Source organism: Pan paniscus, chromosome 20, assembly GCF_029289425.2.
Source record: "Pan paniscus chromosome 20, NHGRI_mPanPan1-v2.0_pri, whole genome shotgun sequence".
NCBI lineage: Eukaryota > Metazoa > Chordata > Mammalia > Primates > Hominidae > Pan > Pan paniscus.
This window is the reverse complement of record NC_073269.2, coordinates 15,138,020-15,157,595: the sequence shown is the minus strand read 5'-3', so window position 1 is coordinate 15,157,595 and position 19,576 is coordinate 15,138,020. Positions and strand designations below refer to the sequence as shown.

The following is a 19,576-nucleotide window of genomic DNA, read 5'->3' as shown; positions in this document are numbered from 1 at the left end:
GATTAGACCCTCACTGATGTAAAGCTACTGTCAGGAGGCCAGGCAGAGTGGTTCACTCTTGTAATCTCAGTGCCCTTGGGAGACCAAGGTGGGAGGATCGCTTGAGCCCAGGAGTTCAAGTCCAGCCTGGGCAACATAGTGAGACCAACCTAACCCTCTACAAAAAATGTAAAAGTTAGCTGGGCTTGGTGTCTTGGGCCTGTAGTCCCAGCTACTGGGTAGGCTGAAGTAGGCAGATTGCTTGAACTCACGAGCTTGAGACTACAGTGAGCTATGATTGCGCCACTGCACTCCAGCCTGGGTGACAGAGCAAGACCTTATCTCTAAAAAGATAAAAACTAGGCCGGGCGCGGTGGCTCACGCCTGTAATCCCAGCACTTTGGGAGGCTGAGGCGGGTGGATCACGAGGTCAGGAGATCAAGACCATCCTGGCTAACACGGTGAAACCCCGTCTCTACTAAAAATACAAAAAATTAGCCCGGCGTACTGGCGGGTGCCTGTAGTCCCAGCTACTCGGGAGGCTGAGGCAGGAGAATGGCGTGAACCTGGGAGGCGGAGCTTGCAGTGAGCCGAGATTGCGCCACTGCACTCCAGCCTGGGCGACAGAGCCAGATTCCGTCTCGAAAAAAAAAAAAAAAGATAAAAAATAAAAATAAATAAATCGCTTCTCGGCCTTTTGGCTAAGATCAAGAAAACAAATAAACACACAAATAATAAGGCTGCTGTGAGAATTTTTTAAACAAAAGTATTGCTCTTTTTGCACAATTTAGATACAATAAAAATCTTCCTGGCCAGGCATGGTGGCTCACGCCTGTAATCCCAGCACTTTAGGAGGCCGAGGCGGGTGGATCACAAGGTCAGGAGTTTGAGACCAGCCTGGCCAAGATGGTAACACCCCATCTCTACTAAAAATACAAAAATTAGCCAGGCGTGGTGGTGGACACCTGTAAGGTGAGGCAGGAGAATCGCTTGAACACAGGAGGCAGAGGTTGCAGCAGATCGCGCCACTGCACACTAGCCTGGGCGACAGAGCAAGACTCTGTCTCAAAAGAAAAAAAAAAAAAGAAAGAAAATCTTCCCTTTTTTGCATACAGTTGTTCACATTTCAACAAACATATATAGTCACGTAACCAAAACCACAATCAAGATGCAGAATGGTTCCATCGCCAAAAAAAAAAAATTCCCCCCATGCCCCCCAACTTTTTTTTTTTTTTTTAAGACATGGTCTTACTCTGTTGCTCAGGCTGGAGTGCAGTGGTGCGATCATAGGTGACAGTGGTGTCAAACTGCTGGGCTCAGGCAATCCTCCTGCCTCAGCCTCCGGAATAGCTAGTACAGGCACGTGCCACTGTACCTGACTCAATTTTTTTTTTTTTTTTTTTTTTTGTAGAGACTGGGTCTCGCTCTGTCGCTCAGGATGGTGTCGAACTCCTGGGTTCCAGCAATTCTCTCACCTCAGCCTCTGAAAGTGCTGGGATTACAGGGGTGAGCCACTGCACCCGGTCCCACCGTGCCCTTTTGCAGTCAGCCTCTCCTGTCCCAATATTTCACCGTCCCTGTAGTTTTTCTTCTCCTAGAACATTATAGAAATAGAGTCATACAGTATGCAACCTTTGCGTTGAACTTCTTTCCCTCATCCTAATGCATTTGAGAGTTCTCCATGTGGCTAGGTATCACCAGTTCCTTCTTTTTGATTTTTTTTTTTTTTTGAGATGGAGTTTCATTTGTTCTTGTCACCTAGTCTGGAGTGCAATGGCACAATCTCGGCTCACTGCAACCTCCACCTCCTGGGTTCAAGCAATTCTCCTGCCTCAGCCGCCTGAGTAGCTGGGATTACAGGTGCGTACCACCAAACTCAGCTAATTTTTTCGTTTTTAGTAGAGATGGGGTTTCGCTATGTTGTCCAGGCTAGTCTCGAACTCCTGACCTCAGGTGATCCGCCCGCCTCAGCCTCCCAAAGTGCTGAGATTACAGGCATGGTCTTCCATTGTGAGGATGGACTGCAGTTTATCTCTCCTTTCTCTAGTTGAGGGAGCTGCTGTGAGCTATTGAGAGTGAGTCAATATTTGTAAAACACTTAGGGCAGTAACTGGCACGTTATACACATGTCAGCTGTCATGAGCAGGCTGGGGTGGGAGGGGCTTGCTGAGAAGTTAGCCTTTTTGAGGTTCCCCTTTCCCCTAATTGTTCATCCTGCTTTCGGCGGGAAGAGAGCCCACCCCTTCCCCAGCTCGAAGGGCCAAGACTGCTTCTGGTGCAGATGTGGCAGAGGCTGGCCTCCAGTGGGAGCCTCCCCACCCCATCACTGAAGCTGAAAGTGGGCCCTGAGCCCATGGAGGAGATGAGGCTGCCGCAGTTCCCTGATGCCTGCCAAGATCAGCATCTGGGAAGCTTCTCTGTAGCCTGGGGCCCCTTCCCCCAGCGCTGGGGCGATGATGAGAAAGTTGGGATCCATCTCAGACACTTCCCAGGCAGTTCCTCCTGCCAGAGACGAGAGCCAGGGGGGTGGCGGGCAGTGGAGGCCCAGGGAGGATGGAGAACAGGCCTGCGACTCATGGATTTCAGGGCCATGGTGGGCAACCACAGGATCTGGTTTGAAGGGCCTGGGCCTCCTGGATTTGGGGGAGTTCACAATATCTGGGGTGAAGGTAGGAATGGGGGTCAGAGGGCGTCCCTTCTCCTGGATTATGGAGAACATTCCACATCTCACTGTTGACCAATGTAGTCCTGGCTGGTAACCACTGCCTGTCTGTTCCTACCTGCTGGGGCAGAGATGGGGGTGGTGGCACAGGAATGGGGTGGAGACTCTGAATAAATAAGAAGACAGACAGCCAGGGCTGCTGGATTGAGAGGAGCCGGATGGCTCTAGTTCGAATCTCACCTCTCCTGTATGCCTCAATTTTCCTCCTTTTCTTTTTTTTGAGATAGAGTCTCGCTCTCTCACCCAGGCTGGAGTGCAATGGCATGATCTTGGCTCACTGCAACCTCCGCCTCCCGGGTTCAAGCAATTCTTGTGCCTCAGCCTCTCGAGTAGCTGGGGTTACAGGCGCGCATCACCATACCTGGCTAATTTTTATCTTTTTAGTAGAGATGGGGTTTCGCCATGTCAGCCAGACTGGTCTCTAACTCCTGATCTCAGGTGATCCGCCTACCTTCGTCTCCCAAAGTGCTGGGATTACAGGCGTGAGCCACCACGCCTGGTCAATTTTCCTCTTCTTTAAAATGGGATTGGCCGGGCACAGTGGCTCACACCTGTAAGAGTGTGAGCCACTTTGGGAGGCCAAGACCAAGGGACATGGAATAGATTACTTCAGGTCAGGAGTTTGAGATCAGCCTGGCCAACATGGTGAAGCCCTGTCTCCACTAAAAATATAAAGATTAGCCAGGCATGGTGGCGTGGGCCTATAATCCCAGCTACTTGGGAGGCTGAGGCAGGAGAATCGCTTGAATCCAGGAGGCGGAGGTTGCAGTGAGCCAAGATCATGCCACTGCCACTCCAGCCTGGGAGACAGAACGAGACTCCATCTCAAAAAAAAAAAAAAGGCCAGGCACGGTGGCTCACGCCTGTAATCCCAGCACTTTGGGAGGCCGAGGTGGGCAGATCAGCTTAGGTCAGGAGTTCTAGATCAGCCTGGCTAACACAGTGAAACCCCGTTTCTACTAAAAATACAAAAAATTACCCAGGTGTGGCGGCGGGTGCCTGTAATCCCAGCTACTCGGGAGGCTGAGGCAGGGGAATCCCTTGAACCTGGAAGGCGGAGGTTGCAGTGAGCTGAGATCGCGCCACTGCCCTCCAGCCTGAGTGACAGAGCGAGACTCCATCTCAAAAAAAAAAAAAAAAAGATGATGATTATCGTAATACCCACTTCCTCGGGTTGTGGGGACTCACAGCGCCACATCTAGCACACAGTCGGTGGCTGTGAGTGTTAGCCATTATTGTCACTGACCCTATAATTAGTGGAAGCTAGTTCAAGCCTCTTCCTTCTCCTCTATTTCCCCTGCTGGGAGTTCTCCAAGAAAAGGGCCCTGTTTCCTTCCTCCTGCACTGTTCTCTCACTCAGCCCCCTGCCCCCCGCCACCGGGGTCGGCCAAGCTCTCCTCCTGACCCCCACCAAGACCATCAGGAAGTCCAGGCCTCTAGCGTTTTCCAGTCCTCCATAGCGCTCCCTTGGCTGACCTGGCAAAGACATTGTGTTGCCTCAGAAGTGGGAGGGAGGCGGAAGTTGCATGTCGGTGTGTCTGTGTGTCCCCGGGGACATCACCTTTGTCTGGGAGCCACGGTTCCCCTGGCAGACGGCCACATATGTCTGCAGCCTTGACATCACCCCTCTGCCCCAACCCCCCAGGTCCCAGGAGAGACTGCAAATTGCTGAGCCAGCCCAGGCATATGAGGGCGGTCACTTCCTCCCCAGCCTTCAGGTCCCCACACAAGACTGAGATTTCCGCTCTGATAGCTCTCAGACGAGGAGAAAACCTAATTTTCTTCGTGCTTCCTCCTCTGCGGATTAAACACCTGGTTTCTAGAGTGTCCAGGCAACACTTCTCACTTGGTAGAGGAGGCAGTGAGGTTTTGCCAAGGTCCAAGTGCGCCCCAAGATCTGGCCCAGAACCCAGCAGACCCTGAAATCAAGCTCAGGAAAAGGGGCAAAGTCTAGAATCGACTAGTCACTTTCTGACTTTCTTCGTATCCCCCCTTCAAAGCCCCATCACCCTGTGTTAGAATTGTCTGGTTTCGGCCGGGCACGGTGGCTCACGCCTGTAATCCCAGCACTTTGGGAGGCCGAGGCAGGTGGATCGCCTGAAGTCAGGAGTTCAAGACCAGCCTGGCCAACATGGTGAAACCCCATCTCTACTGAAAATACAAAAATTAGCCGGGTGTGGTGGTGTGTGCCTGTAATCCCAGATACTTGGGAGGCTGAGGCAGGAGAATTGCTTGAACTTGGGAGGTGGAGGTTGCAGCGAGCCGAGATCTTGCCAGTGCACTCCAGCCTGGGCAACAGAGCGAGACTCTGTCTCAAAATAAATAAATAAATAAATAAAAATAATTCTCTGGTTTCTTCTCTGTCTCCTCCATCAGACTGTCAGCTTTGGATGGCAGCAACCAATTAGGCATCACCAGGCTTAGCACAGAGCATTACATGTTGTGTTACATACACACATATATTGCATGCCTATATGTAGGATTAACGTGTTGATTTTTTTTTTTTTTTTTTTGAGATGGGCTCTTACTATATTGCCTGGGCTGGTCTCAAATTCCTGGCCTCAAGCAAGCCTCCCGCCTCTGCCTCCCGACGTGCTAGGATTACAGTTGTGAGTTATCGTGCTTGGCCTGTTGATTTTTTTTTTTTCCAGACAGTGTCTTGCTCTGTCAACTAGGCTGGAGTGCAGCAGTGTGATTTCAGCTAACTTCAACCTCCACCTCTCAGGCTCAAGTGATCCTCCCACCCCAGCCTCATGAGTAGCTGGAACTACAGGCACACACAACCATGCTTGGCTAATGTTTAATTTTTTGTTTTTTCTTTTGTAGAGATGAAGTCTCACTATATTGCGCAGGCTGATCTCAAGCTCCTGGGCACAACTGGTCTTCCCACCTTGGCCTCTCAAAGTGTTGGGATTACAGACATGAGCCACTATCCATGACCGATTTTTAAAAATTTTTAATATATTTTTTGAGATAGAGTTTCACTCTGTCGCCTAGGCTGGAGTGCAGTGGCACGATCTTGGCTCACTGCAATCTCCACCTCTCGGGTTCAAGCAGTTCTCCTGCCCCAGCCTCCAGAGTGGCTGTGACTACAGGCACCTGCTACCACGCCTGGCTAGTTTTTTGTTGGTTTTTTTTGTTTGTTTGTTTGTTTTTTTGAGACGCAGTCTCACCGTGTTGCCCAGGCTGGAATGCAGTGGCGGGATCTCGGCTCACTGCAACCTCTGCCTCCTGGGTTCAAGTGATTCTACTGCCTCAGTAGAATTCTACTGCCCAAGTAGTTGGGACTACAGGTGTGCACCACTGTGCCCAGCTAATTTTTGTATTTTTAATAGACACCGGGTTTCACCATGTTGGCCAGACTGGTCTTGAACTCCTGACCTCGTGATCCGCCTGCCTCAGCCTTGTATTTTTAATAGAGATGGGGTTTCACCATATTGGTCAGGCTGGTCTCGAACTGCTGAATTCAGGTGATTCCCTTGCCTCGACCTCTTCGTACATTTTTTTGAATTGGTAATAGAAGCTAAAGATTTCAAACAGCAGGCTGGGCGCAGTGGCTTATGCCTGTAATCCCAGCACTTTGGGAGGCTGAGGCAGGCGGATCACCTGAGGTCAGGAATTCGAGACCAGCCTGGCCAATATGGAGATACCTCATCTCAAAAAAAAAAAAAAGATTTCAAACAGCCCTCCAGGGTATACCATGAAAAGCTGTTTCTTCTTACCTTGTTTCCCTGCCCCCTGGTTCCTCTCCCTAAGAGTAACTGTTGTGACTAGGGTCTGGTGCCTTCTCCCAGAGACAGACTGTGTGTCACAGGCAAATGTGTGTGTATTTATATAGTTCTTATAAATACACCCAGAAATGCAATGCATACTGGTCTACACTGTACTTTTTCAACTTAATATGTTGAAGACCATTTCCCATCAGTACACACAAGACTACTCCATTTATTTATTTAGTTTTATTTATTTATTTATTTAAAATGGAGTATTGCTCTGTCGCCGAGGCTGGAGTGCAATGGCATGATCTCGGCTCACTGGAACCTCTACCTCCAGGGTTCAAGCAATTCTCCTGCCTTAGCCTCCCGAGTAGCTGGGACTCCAGGTACACACTACCATTCCCGGCTAATTTTTGTACTTTTAGTACAGATGGGGTTCGCCATGTTGGCCAGCCTCGTCTTGAACTCCTGACCTCAGGTGATCCACCTGCCTTTGCCTCCCAAAGTGCTGGGGTTACAGGTGTGAGCCATTGCACCCAGCCTCTTTATTTTTATTTTATTTTATTTTTTGAGACGGAGTCTTGCTCTGTTGCCCAGGCTGAAGTCCAATAGCACCATCTTGGCTCACTGCAACCCCCGCCTCCCCGGGTTCAAGCTATTCTCCTAATTCAGCCTCCCGAGTAGCTGGGATTACAGGCGCCCGCCACCACGCCCGGCTAATTTTTTGTATTTTTAGTAAAGAAAGGGTTTTGCCATATTGGCCAGACTGGTCTCGAACTCCTGACCTCAAGTGATCCACCCACCTTGGAGTCCTAGAGTGCTGGGATTACAGGCGTGAGCCACCATGCCCAGCCAATTTTTATATTTTTTGTAGAGATGGGGTTACACCATGTTGCCCAGGCTAATCTAGAACTCCTAGGGTCAAGCAATCCACCCACCTTGGCTTCCCAAACTGTTGGGATTACAGTCGTGAGCCACCGTGCCTGGCCAGATTATGTTTATAACATATAATGTCTACATTTTCACAAATGGTACCCTCATAAAAAGCCATATTTCCCACCTGAACATAAGATCCACTGGGTTGGCCGGGCACGGTTGTTCATGCCTGTAATCCCAGCACTTTGGGAGGCCGAGGCGGGCAGATCATGAGGTCAGGAGATCGAAACCATCCTGGCCAACATGGTGAAACCTCCATCTCTACTAAAACTACAAAAATTAGCTGGGCATGGTGGCGCATGCCTGTAATCCCAGCTACTCAGGAGGCTGAGGCAGAAGAATCGCTTGAACCCGGGAGGCAGAGGTTGCAGTGAGCCGAGATAGTGCCACTACATTCCAGCCTGGCGACAGAGCTAGACTCTGTCTCAAAAAAAAAAAAAAAAAAATCCATCTGGTCAAGGAGTTTTTCCTTTTTGTTGTTGTTGTTGTTGTTCACTGCTGTGCCCAGTAGGTGCATAAAAAATATTTGTTGCCAGGTGCTGTGGTTTACATTTGTAATCCCAGCACTTGGGGAGGCCGAGGCAGGCGGATCACTTGAGGTCACGAGTTCGAGACCAGCCTGGCCAATATGGTGAAACCCTGTCTTTACTAAAAATACAAAAAAATCAGCCAGGTGTGGTGGCACGCGCCTGTATTTCCAGCTACTTGCGAAGCTGAGGCACAGGAATAGCTTGAACCTGGGAGGCAGAGGTTGCAGTGAGCTGAAATGGCACCACTGCACCCCAGCCTGGGAGATAAAGGAAGACTCTGTCTCAAACAAAAAAATTTTGTTGATGGAATGAGGGGCTTTCCTATCCTGTTGTCGAACTGCTGGTTACACACACACACACACACACACACACACACACCATTCGATGAAGGTGTAGTGTCCATCATTTCCGCAGGCAGGCACACAGAAATGCCCAGGAATTAGTGAAAATTGGAAATCTGGATAGAAGACTGGGCCCGACGCTGGAAGGCAGGCACAAACTGGGCCTTGCTGGTCCCCCCACCAGAGGGGACAGTGATCTACAGAGGCAGGAAAGAGTGTGGAGTGTCCCCAGTCCCCCAAGGGAGACAGGGCAGCACCTGAATTCTGGAGTCCTATCAAGGGAGAGACTGGTCAGGCACAGTGGCTCACGCCTGTCATTCCAGCACTTTGGGAGGCTGAGGCAGTAGGATTGCTTGAATGCAGCAGTTCAAGACCAGCCTGGGCAACACAGCGAGACCCCATCTCTACAAAAAACTGCAAAAAATTAGCCAGGCATGATGGCGCACCTGTAGTCCCAGCTACTCTGGAGGCTGAGGCAGGAGGTTGAGGCTCCCGTGAGCTATGATTGAGCCACCACACTCTGGCCTGGATGACAGAGCGAGACCATGTCTCAAAAAAAGAAAAAAAAAAAAAAAGAGAGAGATCAATTTTGTCTTTGGGACAGGGCATCGCACTTAGTAGGAATTTCATTATTTGTTGGGTGGACACACAGTAGGCACTTAATGCCTATTTGCTGCGTTGACACCTAGTAGGTACTTCCAAGGCTCTTTGTTGAGTCAATAAATGTGATCTCGTGTTTTCTTCCAAGTCCAGGGTCCCAGGGGTAAGCCCAGAGGTAACCTGGGGTTGAAGACAGTTTTCAGGTTGAGGCCACCTGGCCAGGAGTACTGTGACGTCACCAGGCTGCGTGACGTTTCGCGCCGGCCGGTTCTCACGGGTGGGGGCTGGGAGGGGCAGAGTGAGAGGTCGGGGGGGCGGACAAAGGGCCCTCCGTGCAGCTCCTGTCGGCCCCCGCGTGCGCCCCGGCCAGCCGGCCGGTCACATCTGGAATTCATTGCAGCCGCCGCCGGAAAGGGGAGGAGAGGAGGGCGGGGCGAGCGGGGGGCAGAGGCGGCGGCTCTCCCCGCCCCCCTCTGTCCCTCGTCCCAGCCCCGGGACGTAGCCGAGCCCGGCTGGCAACCCCAGCCCCAGCCGCGGCCGCCCCGGGGACGCAGACGCCAAGGCCCCTCCGGCCAGGGCCGGGAGCCGGGCCGGCCTAGCCAGGTGAGCGCGCGTGGCGACAAGGAGGCAGAAAAGGCGGGCCTGGTCCCCTGAGGTCTCGGGATCCGAGCTGAGGGGCCCCAATCGGGGGGCTGGGGCGCGCACGCGCCGCCTGGGTTCCTGCTGCACGGAGCGGGTGGTCACAGTGCGCCCTCTCCAAGACTCCGGGCGGCCCCCACTGCCTCGGCCGCGAACCCCGAGACTGTGCTCCCCGCCTTTCTCAGCAGCAGGAAGTTGGCGCCGGGGAGAAGGCGGAATCCGAGCGCTTTCGACTGGAGTCTTTGGGAGGCAGGACGCCGTGCTCGGGGACCGGGGTCTTGGGGAGTGTGTTTGGGGGAGGGGTGCAGCACCCCTCCTGGCTGACTCCGGCTGAGCGAGGGCAAAAGGATGTGCGCGCCGTGGAGCCTCCAAGCCAAGGGGCGGCACCCACGGGGAGGGCGGTCGGACGTCGGGCTTTCTGCCTCGGTTTCCCCAAGTTGTTTGCCTCCTCCGGTCCCCCGGCGGGGGGCGTGGCTTTGTTTTGTAAGGAAAGAGAAAGTGACTGCGTGGCTCAGACGCCTCCTCTTTCAACTCCGGCTCAGGGATGGGTCGTGGGTGAAGGCGCGCGTGGCGCGGACCTCTCGTGGCCCCGAGCCGGGCGGAGCGTCGGAACTCGCCCCCTTCTCAGGCACGGGTTGACTCACCCGGGGATTTCCACCCCCTCCTCTGTCTCTGTCCTTGTCAGATGCTCCGGGCGCCACGCGCTGAGCCCACGGTCCCCCTCGTGGGGCGACACGGCCAGGCGCGGAACTCGCGGTGCAGCTGCTGCTGCGATCTGGTCCCCCACCCCCAGTCTTCCCAGAATCTCGAGGCGGGACCCCTGGCGGGACGGAGAGGAATCCTTCCAGTGCCGCTTGGAGACGTGGGGGCCCCGCGCGCGTGGCGGTCTCGGGGGCGGGGGGGAGAGGAGGCGTGGCTCCCGCGCGAGCGAGCGTGGATACCGCGCATTCCTAAGCCAGATAAGGAGGCCGAGAGTGCGGGCCAGCACGGGGGCGGGTCCTGCTGCCATCTCCATGGAGACACGCTGGGCTTTGCCTGGTTGATGGTGGGCGATGGGGGCGCTGCCCGCGGACCAGAGGTGTCTCCAGGCTCCTTTGTTGCTGTTTGGGTCTGGGCTGAACTTAGGAGTTTCCACCCTTGGGAACCCACTAGGGTCTCCTTTGTTCATTGGTTCATTCATTCATTCATTTGCCCATTCCACACGTTTTCTGAGTGTTTTATTTGTGCCAGGCATCCCTGTAGGGGCTGATAACTGACTTGCTCCCTGGCCTTACGCATTGACTGTCTAGGTGGAAGCCAGACAGAAAAGGAAAGATATGATAGTTTCCCATAGAGGCAAGCGCTGTGCAGATAATAAAACAAGATTCTGTGATTAGAAAAGGCTTGGAGATGGCTGCTATTGTAGACTGGGGGTCAGGGGAGTCCCCTCTGAGGAAGTGACCTTCAAATAGAAAGGTCACTTTCTATAAGGTAGGGTGGCTACCACGGGCTCCATGGGTGACCAGGGGAAACTGTAACCACAGGGCCTGCCTTTCTGAAAGATGGGGAGACAGCCATTCAAAGATTTGAGGAAAGGCCAGGCGTGGTGGCTCACGCCTGTAATCCTAGCACTTTCCTAGGCTTAGGCAGGTGAATCACCTGAAGTCAGGAGTTCCAGACCAGCCTGGCCAACATGGTGAAACCCCGTCTCTACTAAAAATACAAAAATTAGCCAGGTGTGGTGGTAGGCACCTATAATCCCAGCTACTCAGGAGGCTGAGGCAGGAGAATCACTTGAACTCAGGAGGCAGAGGTTGTGGTGAGCCGAGATCACACCACTGCACTCTAGCCTGGGCAACAGAGTGAGACTCTGTCTCAAAAAAAAAAAAATTGAGAAAAAGAGTGTGCCCCAAGAAGAACAGCAGGGATAAAGGCTTGGAGGTAGGGGTAGGGGTAGCATGGAGGACGTTTAGTGTGGTTGGAGTGGAATGGCCCTGGGGGAAGAGTGGGAGGAGGCTTCATCGGCAGGGGCCATGCTACTTGGGCTATAGGGAGCCATGGAAGAATTTGGAGTTGGGGAGTGACATGGAGTTACAAGTTTAAAAGCTCCCCCTGGCTGCTTGGTAGAGAATGGCAGGGTAGGGGGTCCTGACAACCATAGGGAAACCAAAAGGTAGGGTGGCTACCACGGGCTCCATGGGTGACCAGGGGGAACTGTAACCACAGGGCCTGCCTTTCTGGAACTGGGAGTGGGTGGAGAGGACCTTGGAAGCCACTGAGGCTTCCTCCATCCTTCCCCTCTCCTAATCTCCAGACAAACAGTCGTCTGAGTCTATCTCTCTTCCCTTCCTTCCAAACCCCATCACTTGTCCCTCCTGTTCCATTTCAGGCCTGGACATTCTATGTGAGCCCAGTGGCCTCTTTCTGAGCTTCTGAGAGGGAGTCAGGGCAGACTTGGTGAAGGTGACCGGGAGACAGGCTCTGTGTCCTTCTCAAAACCTGGTAACCTTACACAGGGAGGGGACATGGGCTAGGCCACGCCATCCACCTAGGGGGTGACTCTTCTGCCAGCTCCAACCTCAGTGCCCTGCTTCCTCTTTCTGGGAGGCGTCAACCGCCCAAGTGCTTGCCTCAGTAAAGTCCGAGTGGTTAAGATGAGGCTTGGATAGAATGTGGGCCTCAGTTTCCCCTTCTCTAGGAGAGCTGCTTCTCCCTCTGTGAATGCCTTAGCCTCCCCGGGCTGCAGAAGGTGAGAGTGCAGCACCCCCAGTCTTCCTCTCAGGGAAAAAGACAGACTGCTTGGTTAGTCCCTGGGGTGCAAGGGCTGAACACATTTCATTTCGTTTTGTTTTGTTTTGTTTTGTTTTGAGACAGAGTCTCGCTCTGTCACCCAGGCTGGAGTGCAATGGCTGCGATCTTGGCTCACTGCAACCTCTGCCTCCCGGGTTCAAGCGATTCTCCTGCTTCAGTCTCCCAAGTAGCTGGGATCACAGGCACACACCACCATGCCCGGCTAATTTTTTTTGTATTTTGAGTAGAGAGGGGGGGGTTTACCATGTTGGCCAGGCTGGTCTTGAACTCATGACCTCAGGTGATAGGCCCGCCTCGGCTTCCCAGAGTGCTGGGATTACAGGCATGAGCCACTGCGCCCGGCCTAAACACATTTCTTATTTCTCCAGGAAGCCACAGCAAATCTCTTGGTGAGCAGCAGAGGGGGCGGCTGCACTGCACAGCGTGCTTCCCAGGCCTGGAAAGGGACCTTGATTCTCACTTATGAACCCCAGGAGGGGCCCAGCAGGCCAGGGCAGCCTGGGGGTGTCTGGTCGGGGTGACCCAGAGGTCAGGCTGCGGTTCAAACTCCCCCTAGGGACGTCCACATAGCATTAACTCTATCCTTAGAAAGCCTGAGCTCCCGTCGCCTATAAAGGACCCCATCAGTAGGGCTGGCCGTAGAGCGCCCCCAACTGGACCAATCAGAGGCAGAAGATGGAAAGCCCGGGCCAATAGGCAAATTGCTCAGTGCCCTTGGATTGAAAATGAGCCAATCAGGGCGTGGGCTGTTTCCGGCCCATCAGCTGTGTCTGATCCAGCCGCAGCCTGGGCCCAAGCCTGCCTGGGACTGGCTGCAGCGTGCAGAGGGCATCAAGATGCCCGGGGCTCCGTCCAGCAAGGGAACAAGGGGCCTCTGTGTGGCTATCTGGGAGGGGCAGCAGTCCCCGGGGACGTGCACAAGCCCTTGTCTGTTCCCAAACTAGGACGGATGTCCCTCCGCCCTGGGGGAGCAGCTGCCTCTATCCAGCCAGGGGCCAGGATGCCCCTTGGAGGGGGCGGCCAGGGACTGAGATGGCTGGGTGACTCCGGAAGCCTCCATCACTCCTGGGCTCAGGAGAACTGGCCTAACCAGACTTTTCTGGAACGGTGCACACAGTCCTTGCCAGACGTGTTTCTAGGGACCTGGGGAGGACTCCCCCTACTCTCCCCCCTCCCTCCCATTTAGCTACGGGCTGGAACTTCCTCTCCCTTCATGAAAGGCATACACTGCACTGGCGCCTCTGACACCCCCCAACCCTACCCCCAAGCTGGGGGAAGGCCATGGTGTCTGCCTCTCATCCTCTCTGCCGAGGAGCGCCTCTCCCCGCCCCCTCCCACCACGGCTCAGTTTTCCTTGGTGGGTGGCGATGGGGGGGGATGGGAGGGGGTTGGGGGGTGACTCAGGCTTTCATGGAACAAATGCCTTACCCCCTCCCGGGCTGCACACCCCTTCACGGCTCACATGACTTCAGCAAAGCTGCCCCATCCTCCCAGCCAGGACCTCCCAGATGGGGTCTCTCCCATCCTGACTCCCCCTACATCCCGCCTTCCTCACACCGGATGTGACTGCAGAGTGAGGACTCCACCCTGTTTGTTCCAGGGGCCTCACATCTGGATTTCATCCTGGCTGGGGAGGGGGTGCCAGCGCCCTGCCCATCCCGGCAGGACCTTCTGTCCCAGGGCAGAGCTAGATGGTGCTGATGAGAACAGGCTGTTGGAGATCTCGTCTGGTTGGCTTACATCCCTTCCCTTCCCAAAGGACTGGAGGAAAGAGGGGAGCTAATAACATTTGGCAGTATTTGTTGAGTGCTTACTATGAGCTAAACGTGCCTCATGCGTCATTTAAAAGGATTTTCCCATCACCCCCATGAAGTGGGCTTTCTTCTCTCCATTGCACAGATAAGGAGGTTCAGGCTGAGACAGCGTCTAGGGACTTGCCCAGTGTTTCAGAGGTGGAATGGGAGCAAATTCTGGATTGCCTTCAAGGTCTGTGTCCTTGAAGATGGTGTGACCTCTGGGATGTTTGAATCTCAGGGCCGCCCTGGTGTCTCCCCAAGACCTTATCTTGGGAGCACCCGTGGCCTCAAGGCTTAGACCCAGCCTGAAATCCAGCATTAGTGGGTGGTAATGAATGAGCAGGGCACGGAGCTATCAGTGGTGAGACTCTCCCTGACCCAGGTCAGCATGAGGGCGCAGGCGCCTGTGTGTTCCAGAAAAGAGACAAACCCTCCAGGACCTGCCTAGGGCTTGCTCTCTGGGTAGGTGGGCAAGGTTTCTGGAAGTATTATATTTTTCATGCCATTTGGGGGAGCTTCTTTCCCTTTGAAAGCGTGTAGCTACTCAGGAGACTGATTCAGTAGGATCACTCGAACCCAGGAGTAGAGACAACTGTGAGCTATGATCATGCCACTGCACTCCAGCCTGGGTGACAGAGCAAGACCCTATCTCTAGAAAATAATAATGAAAATTAAAAGAGGCAAGATGTCATGGTTCATACCTGTAATCTCATTGCTTTGAGAGGCCGAGGAGAATTGCTTGAAGCCAGGAGTTCAGGACCAGCCTGGACAACACAGTGAGACCCAATCTCTAAAAAACAAAAAAACTAGCCAGGCGGCTGGGCCCGGTGGCTCACACTGGTAATCCCAGCGCTTTGAGAGGCCGAGGCAGGCGGATCATGAGGTCAGAAGTTCGAGACCATGCTGGCCAACATGGTGAAACCCCGTCTCTACTAAAAATAAAAAAAAAATTAGCTGGGCCTGGTGGCAGGTACCCGTAATCCCAGCTACTCAGGAAGCTGAGGCAGGAGAATCACTTGAACCCAGGAGGAGGAGGTTGCAGTGAGCCAAGACCGTGCCGCAGCACTCCAGCCTGGGCAACAGAGGGAGACTCCATCTCAAAAAAAAAAAAAAAAAAAAAAAAAATTAGCCAGGCGTGGTGGCATGTGCTTGTAGCTGAAGCTGAGGTGGGAGGCTGAGGTGGGAGGATCACTTGAGCCCAGGAGTTCAAGGCTGCAGGGAGCTATGATTGCGCCACTGCACTCCAGCCTGAATGACAGAGCAAGACCTTGTCTTTAAAATATAGATAAATAAAATAAATAAGAAAGAGCGTAGCCTAGGGCTTATAGAGGCCGCAGAGCCAGTCTCTCTGGCCCTGCCGCTGGTTAAATTTGAGACTTTAGGAAAGTGAATTAATCTCTCTGGGTTTCCTGTCTGTAAGTGGGGATGATGATGATTCTGAATTCATGTGGCCCTTCCTTGAAGAGTAACAGAGCAGGAAATTGAATCTCAGCCCATCCGAGGCCAGAGCCCAGGTAGCAGCCACAGCTCTGACCTATTGTCTGTCTGTCTGTCTGTCTTCTCTGCAGTTCTGAGAGCCCCATGGCCCCAGCAGGCCTCTGAGCCCCACCATGGGCAGCTTGTACTCGGAGTACCTGAACCCCAACAAGGTCCAGGAACACTATAATTATACCAAGGAGACGCTGGAAACGCAGGAGACGACCTCCCGCCAGGTGGCCTCGGCCTTCATCGTCATCCTCTGTTGCGCCATTGTGGTGGAAAACCTTCTGGTGCTCATTGCGGTGGCCCGAAACAGCAAGTTCCACTCGGCAATGTACCTGTTTCTGGGCAACCTGGCCGCCTCCGATCTACTGGCAGGCGTGGCCTTCGTAGCCAATACCTTGCTCTCTGGCTCTGTCACGCTGAGGCTGACGCCTGTGCAGTGGTTTGCCCGGGAGGGCTCTGCCTTCATCACGCTCTCGGCCTCTGTCTTCAGCCTCCTGGCCATCGCCATTGAGCGCCACGTGGCCATTGCCAAGGTCAAGCTGTATGGCAGCGACAAGAGCTGCCGCATGCTCCTGCTCATCGGGGCCTCGTGGCTCATCTCGTTGGTCCTCGGTGGCCTGCCCATCCTTGGCTGGAACTGCCTGGGCCACCTCGAAGCCTGCTCCACTGTCCTGCCTCTCTACGCCAAGCATTATGTGCTGTGCGTGGTGACCATCTTCTCCATCATCCTGTTGGCCATCGTGGCCCTGTACGTGCGCATCTACTGCGTGGTCCGCTCAAGCCACGCTGACGTGGCCGCCCCGCAGACGCTAGCCCTGCTCAAGACGGTCACCATCGTGCTAGGCGTCTTTATCGTCTGCTGGCTGCCCGCTTTCAGCATCCTCCTTCTGGACTATGCCTGTCCCGTCCACTCCTGCCCGATCCTCTACAAAGCCCACTACTTTTTCGCCTTCTCCACCCTGAATTCCCTGCTCAACCCCGTCATCTACACGTGGCGCAGCCGGGACCTGCGGCGGGAGGTGCTTCGGCCGCTGCAGTGCTGTCGGCCGGGGGTGGGGGTGCAAGGACGGAGGCGGGGCGGGACCCCGGGCCACCACCTCCTGCCACTCCGCAGCTCCAGCTCCCTGGAGAGGGGCATGCACATGCCCACGTCACCCACGTTTCTGGAGGGCAACACGGTGGTCTGAGGGTGGGGGTGGACCAACAACCAGGCCAGGGCAGAGGGGTTCATGGAGAGGCCACTGGGTGACCCCAGACAGAGACGTGGGGCTACTGAGCCAGATGCCCCCGCCCCACAGACCTGGGTGATGTTGCAAATATTTCACACCTGGAAAGGCCAGATAAGGCACTGACTAGTCACATAGCAGTGTTGCAGTGCGGTCCTGAGGGCCAGTCCAGTGGCTAGTGTGACCCCTTTAGAACTGGATCCTGGGGAGGCCAGGGCAGGGGATCTGTGAAGAGCCAGGGTGAGGGCAGGCAGCATTTAAGGGGAGCTCAGGTCAGGAGCACTTTACCACCTGGTACAAAGGATTTCTTTTGTTTTTTTTTTTTGAGACGGAATCTTGCACTGCTGCCCAGGCTGGAGTGCAGTGGCGCGATCTCGGCTCACCGCAAGCCCCGCCTCCTGGGTTCATGTCGTTCTCCTGCCTCAGCCTCCCAAGTAGCTGGGACTATAGGCGCCTGCCACCACACCTGGCTAATTTTTTGTACCTTTAGTAGAGATGGGGTTTCACCGTGTTAGCCAGGATGGTCCTGATCTCCTGACCTCGTGATCCGCCCGCCTCGGCCTCCCAAAGTGCTGGGATTACAGGCGTGAGCCACCGTGCCCGGCCTTTTTTTTTTTTTTTTTTTTTTTTTTTGAGATGAAGTCTCGCTCTGTTGCCCAGGCTGGAGAGTGCAGTGGTACGGTCTCAGCTCACTGCAACCTCCGCCTCCCAGGTTCAAGCGATTCTCCAGCCTGAGCCTCCTGAGTAGCTGGGATTACAGGTGCCTACCACCACGCCCAGGTAATTTTTTTTTTTTTTTTTTTTTTTTTGTATTTTTAGTAGAGACGGGGTTTCACCATGTTGGCCAGGCTGGTCTCGAACTCCTGACCTCATGATCTGCCCGTGTTGGCCTCCCAAAGTGTGGGATTACAGGCGTAAGCCACCTCACCTGGCGGTACAAAGAATTTCTGCATTTTCTTCCCTGGCCCCTAGTCCTGCACCGATTTCTCCTTTTCGAATGTATTCCTCCTGCCACCTTCTCTGGGCAACTTCGTGCGACTACAGAACCACTGTCCTGAGGAGCTAGAGGCCTCCTCTCTGACCATCCAGAGCCCAAATCCACAGCTTCCCCAAATTTCATCAGCTGCCACTTGACGACTTCTCCCCGTCTCTCTGAGGCCCGGAAACCACGGCTGGAGGTGGGGAGGGGATGGCGGCTGAGGTCCATTCCTCATTCTCAGACCTCATTGCTCAGTTGCACTATTTGGGGCACAGAATAATCACCAAAAGTGAGAAAAACGAGTTTGGGTGGCTGGGGAGGACTTTGGGACTCTTGATGCAAGGCGCAACTTGAGAAAATTCTGGGTGTGATATTTGCACAGACACCCTCCTTTCAAAAACAGCCACCCCCCAAGCTATTCTCAGCTCCACACCTGCAGCCCCAGCTAAGGTACCAGGTCTCCTGAGCAAGGCAGAGAGAAGCCTTGAGCCTTCTCTGTGCCTTCTTTCAAGAACCCCGCTGTGTCTTCTTTCAAGATTTTTTTTTTGAGACAGTTTCAAGATTTTTGTTTTGTTTTTGAGATGGAGTCTCACTGTGTCACCCAGGCTGAGGTGGCAGTGGTTCAATCTCCGTTCACTGCCACCTCCACCTCCCGGGTTCAAGCGATTCTCCTCCTTCAGCCTCTCGAGTAGCTGGGACTACAGGCACCTGCCACCATGTCTGGCTAATTTTTGTATTTTTAGTAGAGACAGGGTTTCACTACGTTGGCCAGGCTGGTCTCAAACTCCTGACCTCAAGTGATCCGCCCGCCTCGGCCTCCCCAATTGCTGGGATTACAGGCGTGAGCCACTGTGCCCGGCCTTCTTCTTTCAAGTTATATAGAATGGAGCATGGGGGTGGCAGTGGCTAGGGACATTTCCTGGGGACACTCTCCCCTAACACCCCAGAAGGACTTCACAAAAACCTGTGGATAATGGAAGGGATGTTACGGTACAAACGTATATTTATGTGTGTGTGTGTGTGTATGTGTGTGCGCGCGCGCGTGTGCACATAGGCGTGATGTCTGTGACCCTCCTCTCCTGGTCACATTTCCCCCAGAATGAATGCTGTCCTGTCTGCTCATGTTTGTGTTGAAGCTGCCAAAGTCGGGGAGCTCTGGTCCTGCCCAGACCCCTTTGGAATTGCTGGCCCATCCTCCCACTGGAGAGCTGGGGTGCAGCTCACCTTGGGGAAGGAAACCTCATGCCTCAGAGTAATTTGTTGTGAATGCAAAGCCTGGGGGAGCGGGTCTTTGGGGGGCAAGGAGCCAGTCAGGGGCTTGTTTCCCCTCATAGAGCTCCCCAGACGTGCCTCCGCAATGCCTGAAACCCAGACCTAGGCTAATAAACGGTTCAATTTCTGTTTCCTGTGGTTGGTGTGTCTTTTCAGGGAGCAATTTCCCCCAGGAGCGCCCCATGGCTGGGCTGGATGGAACAGGAGGGGGGCTGCTGCCTGAGTAACTCATCCTTTGCCAACCTTCCCATTCTGTGCTCCTGACACCCTTAACCCGGCCTGAGCCAGGAGAAAACAGAGGTCAACCGGGATCTTTCCCAGGGGCAACTCTCCTGCACCTCCCAGGGATTAACTCGGCCTGGGATCTCCCTGCTTTCTCTGAAAGAGACAGCCTGGCAGGTGGTGGGAGGCTCCTACATCCTCCCAATTGTATGTGCCTCCCGGGGAGCTGGAGAGATGGTTTGAGGGTGCTACAAAGAACCCAGATACCCACCCTTAGACACGGTGTTCCCAAAAGTAATGGCTGATCTTCACCGAGCACTTTCCAGGCATAAAGACTTGACTG

General features: G+C 54.0%; 1 protein-coding gene across 1 annotated transcript; it reads left to right on the top strand.

Annotated features, from left to right (window-relative positions):
• The first annotated feature begins 9,216 nt into the window (after positions 1-9,216).
• Positions 9,217-19,142, top strand: S1PR2 (sphingosine-1-phosphate receptor 2). The gene is made up of 2 exons (XM_003809598.6): positions 9,217-9,427; positions 15,618-19,142. The coding sequence occupies exon 2, from the start codon at positions 15,660-15,662 to the stop codon at positions 16,719-16,721; it is 1,062 nt and encodes a 353-aa protein (XP_003809646.2). The 5' UTR covers positions 9,217-9,427; positions 15,618-15,659; the 3' UTR covers positions 16,722-19,142.
• The last annotated feature ends 434 nt before the right edge of the window (positions 19,143-19,576 follow it).